General features: G+C 32.9%; 1 protein-coding gene across 1 annotated transcript; it reads left to right on the top strand.

Annotated features, from left to right (window-relative positions):
* The first annotated feature begins 1,251 nt into the window (after window positions 1-1,251).
* LOC133302245 (borneol dehydrogenase, mitochondrial-like) lies at window positions 1,252-2,612 on the top strand. Its single transcript, XM_061501998.1, has 2 exons — window positions 1,252-1,434; window positions 1,557-2,612. The coding sequence occupies exons 1-2, from the start codon at window positions 1,397-1,399 to the stop codon at window positions 2,335-2,337; spliced, it is 819 nt and encodes a 272-aa protein (XP_061357982.1). The 5' UTR covers window positions 1,252-1,396; the 3' UTR covers window positions 2,338-2,612.
* The last annotated feature ends 2,191 nt before the right edge of the window (window positions 2,613-4,803 follow it).

Raw genomic sequence — 4,803 nt, 5'->3', positions numbered from 1 at the left:
GAATTGCGACCGTTCGTGGTGCGTTGATGCAGATCGTGAGGCTTGAGGAGGAGAACAGAACGTGAGAAACTGTCACGCTCGCTGCTTCATCTCAGGTAATCAAAGCGGTGTTCTTCATTCCTCATCGCATCGGTACAATGCGCTTTCGCGTTTCTCATGATATACCTTCACTCACTACCTGGAAAATTCATGACATACTTATTAAGTATCCTATATTCTAATATATTTTTAATAGATTCCAAGTGTTCCAAATTTTAATGGTCCCACAAATCGAATTTCGGATTTGAACATTTCCATTAATTTTATATTCTAATATTCTAACACCTGGAAGTTCACGGAAGAAGCAAATATATCAGACATCATGTATGCATAAAACATAATTTACTTGCGGAAACTATCTGACTAAATTACTAATTACAAGTAAAGTAGCTAAATATGATCTAATTGCATTTAAAATATTTATCATTGGTTCAACCTTTATCTTAAGAGAGGTATTTCTTGACTCTATTAATTAGAGTGTAGTAAAATACTCTTCACCTAACATCTTAAGATTTTGGATTAAGGTGGTTCTTTACATAGTAACAGAATTTCAGTGATCACAAAGTTACGAGTTCGATCCTCACCACTTCCCACTTATGAAATTAAATAAGCATATGATAAATCAAAAATTGAATCTATCCAGTAATCCACGCTTAATATTTATCGTTGGTTCAACCTTTATCTTAATAGAGGTCTTTCTTGACTCCATTAATTAGTCATGCAGATAAAACAGTGAAGTAATAATTGTATGCTGAATAAAGTGGATCGTTCATGTGTGTGGTTCAGCTACCTCCATGGAACAATAATTGATCTCTGATAGAGAGAAGCAAGCTTGACTTCCATGGAACAATAATTGGTATCCAAAATTTGTGTATGGTCCATGTGTGGTTCCCAGCCACTACAATCTCCCACCTGTTTTTCTTTGGAATCTATCCTTATTTTAAACTGTATCGTCTTTAGATTCAATATTTCTTTCGTTATGATTTTCTATTATCAATTCTGCCGTTATTTAAATTAATTTATCAAAGTATCGAAATACACCGATCCAGCTAATTTAATATAAATGTGTTGTTGAAATTGATATTGATTAGAATATTAAATTTTTTAATTCTTTTAATTAAATTAACTTTTTTTTTGTATACATTAATGAAATTAACTTTAGGTATGAGACTCATAACATTTTTAAGAAATATCTATACTTGCACTTTAAAAATATTTTATTCTAATATTTAAAAAATATTAAATTCATTTAAAATCAAAATTCACTTTGCACACAACTCATGAAACACAAGACAACGGAATCAATAGGAACAATTCCGAGCCAGTTAATTCACATATTAGGTTGAAAAGCTCACCCATGGCAAGTGTCTCATTGGTCTCAGCTGCAGCAAGAAGGTAAAGGAAGTTGCAATTTTACATTTTTTTATTTTATTTTATTTTATATATTTTATTTTTTTAACACAGAAGAATTGTAAGCTATCTAACACAACATGCCATGTCCAAATGATTTTTACAAGGCTTGAAGGGAAAGTGACATTGATCACTGGTGGTGCTAGCGGTATAGGTGAAGCCACTGCAAGACTCTTCTCTAAGCACGGAGCTGAAGTGGTGATAGCTGATGTTCAAGATGATTTGGGTTACTCTGTTTGCAAAGATTTGGAATCCTCATCCTCTGCTTGCTATGTACATTGTGACGTGACAAAGGAAAATGAAGTTGAAAATGCTGTAAACACTGCGGTTTCTAAGTATGGAAAACTAGATATCATGTTTAACAACGCTGGTATAACTGGTGTGAACAAAACCAACATAGTTGAAACCAAGAAATCTGAATTTGAGGAAGTGATTAGTGTTAACTTGGTTGGTGTCTTTCTGGGAACAAAGCATGCTGCAAGGGTCATGATTCCTGCTAGAAGGGGTAGCATAATTACAACAGCTAGTATTTGTGGAAGCATTGGTGGCGTGGCTTCACATGGTTACACAAGTTCAAAGCATGCTGTTGTGGGACTCATGAGAAACACTGCGGTGGAGCTTGGAGCATTCGGTATTCGGGTGAATTGTGTCTCCCCTTATGTGGTTGCAACACCGTTGGCTAAGAATGTCTTGAAGCTTGATGATGAGGGACTTCGTGGGATTTATTCCAATCTGAAAGGTACTGATCTTGTGCCAAAAGATGTGGCTGAAGCTGCTCTTTACTTGGGAAGTGATGAGTCCAAGTATGTTAGTGGTCACAATCTTGTGATAGATGGTGGGTTCACAGTTGTCAACCCTGGATTGTGCGTTTTTGGACAATCTGTGTAAAAAATTGCCTCCATCTATCTGTATGCATCTCCTTGAGCAATTAATTGTTGATGTTTTCAGTGAATTTGTATCAGGGTTTTATCGGCTAGTATCTATATATCTGGTTTGTTTGTTTTAGTGTTGGTATTAATAATTTTTATTTTGTTTTAATCAAATGAGCCCATAAAACTAGGGCTCAGTTGTATGCATGTCTTTGAAGTTTGAAGTTTGAACCATTGTTGATGTTTTCAGTATTTGTATCTGGCTTGTTTTGGCTAATATCAATATAATGGTGCTTCGTGACTCTGTTTTAAAGGCTCTGCAGTTTATAAGCTTTAGCTGTCACTGTCATCATGTGAGTTTAGCACTTGTATCTCACAATAGTGACAATACTTTCTGGTTAAAGGATTCACCTCTTTGTCCAAATAACTTAGCTATACCGGATAAAATTGGTTTTATGCCTTATTTAATGGATTTTTTTTTTTTTCAAATAGATGAGCGTTTGAGCCTAATAAAATACAATATTTAATACTTAGTAATTAGTATTGTATCTTTGGAGATGACAGAGACATAACTGACAGCATGTTTGATAAGGTCTGATAGTATAAAGTTTGATTGTGTAAGACTTGATTAATTTTTAACATTACCCAGTGTTTGACATAATATTATTTAAGATAATATTATTTTCTCTTATAGAAAATAATATTATCTAGTGTTTGGTAATGTATTATATAATACTAGATATTATAAAAATAAATATTTTTGACAAAAATATCCTATAATAAAAAATTTATATAATTCTTTCAAATAAGTCATATGATATCAATTTTTATAAAAATCTATTTATCATTATGTCTAAATAATATATTATTTTTTTTAGAAATAAAAATTTCCAATATTTTGAAAAATAAATTCAGGACTACAATATATATTAAATTAAAAAAATCATGGAATTTTAAGTGGAAGCATAAAGACTCCCAATCAATGTTATTAAAATCGGCCCGGTCATTGACCCGGTCGAGGTACTGGGTCACTGGTTCAACTAGTGGGTCACTGGTTCAATCGCATGACCCGATAATTATATATAATTTTATAAAAAATTATAAACATATTGAAATATCTAAAAAGATGATTAAATTTTAAAATATTTTAATATAAAAATAATAAATCACTTATTATTATCCAATAAAGGATCAAACAAAAATATAATGATCGTGATACGAGGCTTTAGGTTCAGAAAATGACATCCCTAACTATAAATCAAATCAAATCTTTTTGCATAGTGCATAATTGAGATAATATTAGTATTGTAAATGCATAACTTATGTAAGTTAATAAGCAAAAAAAAATTTAAATATGTCCATTATGATTTTTTTTTTGAAAAAAAAAAATTGGAACTTTTTTTTGTGACTGGGTCGGGTCACCGATTTTCATAAAAACTGGCCGGGTCGGACCGGGTCACACCGGTTCTGATGCATGGCCGGATCGTTGCTTCAACCGGACCGGTTATATGACCGGTTTACCGGTTCCCGGGTTGACCCGACCGGGTCGGTCTGGGTTTAATAACACTGCTCCCAATACACTTCACAGAATTTTAAGTCGCTCTTTTACTTTGGAGCATCATTCAAGTTTAGAGACAAATTGTACCAATTAGAAAAAGGATAAAAGCAAAAAGTTAATTTTGTTTCCTTCTAATAAATTTACTTTTGCATCATCACAGGGTACTCATGTTGCGTAAAATCGGCAAGTGCACTGATCGTACCAAGTAATAAAGGATGAGTAGAGTATCGTCTCCACGAGGATTGAGACACCTAAGTTGTTATAACTATTCCTCTCTTGTTGGATTAAGCAAAATAGGTTGAGAACAATTGTGGTTTATGAAATAAACTAAAACAATTAAAGAAAAAGTAAATGATTCCAAAAGCTCTTTTAGAATGCAAGAACAAAAGATTAAAGATGGATAAAATATTTGAAAGAATATTGCGGTAAAGAGAAACAAACACCTTTCCGATCCCCACCTTGCAACTTGGATTACGTTTACATTTACCTATTCAATTGATCAAACGATTCATCATCTTTTATATGATTAGTTAAGCCCTAATCCCTTAGTGGCTTTAACCTTATTAACTCTATGAGAATCGTAATCCCTTAGAAATCCCTTTTCGAGTTAACCCTTAGAATCAGTGAATCTTTAACGTTCACGGTTCATGTAGCCTATCCCTAGTGCGTACATGAAAAGTTATCTTATTCTTTGTCAGGAATTAGAATTCCAACATCCCGATTGAAAACCCTAACCCTCGCAATCCTACTAGATTGATCAGTTCCAATAGAATTATAGAATGAAGAACAAGAAAAGATAAATTCAATTAAAATAGATAAACATAAATTTCAACCAAACTACAAGGGGTTCACATCAAGGGTTGTGACCCTTACCACAATGATTAAACTAGGCAGACATGTTCATGTCTAACAAAATAACGATAAAAG

This window comes from Gastrolobium bilobum, unplaced genomic scaffold (genome assembly GCF_033153095.1).
Source record: "Gastrolobium bilobum isolate Gb01-03AN ecotype WA unplaced genomic scaffold, APGP_CSIRO_Gbil_v1 utg13284, whole genome shotgun sequence".
Lineage (NCBI taxonomy): Eukaryota > Viridiplantae > Streptophyta > Magnoliopsida > Fabales > Fabaceae > Gastrolobium > Gastrolobium bilobum.
The sequence above is the reverse complement of the archived record's forward strand: the minus strand, read 5'-3'. Positions and strand labels throughout refer to the sequence as shown.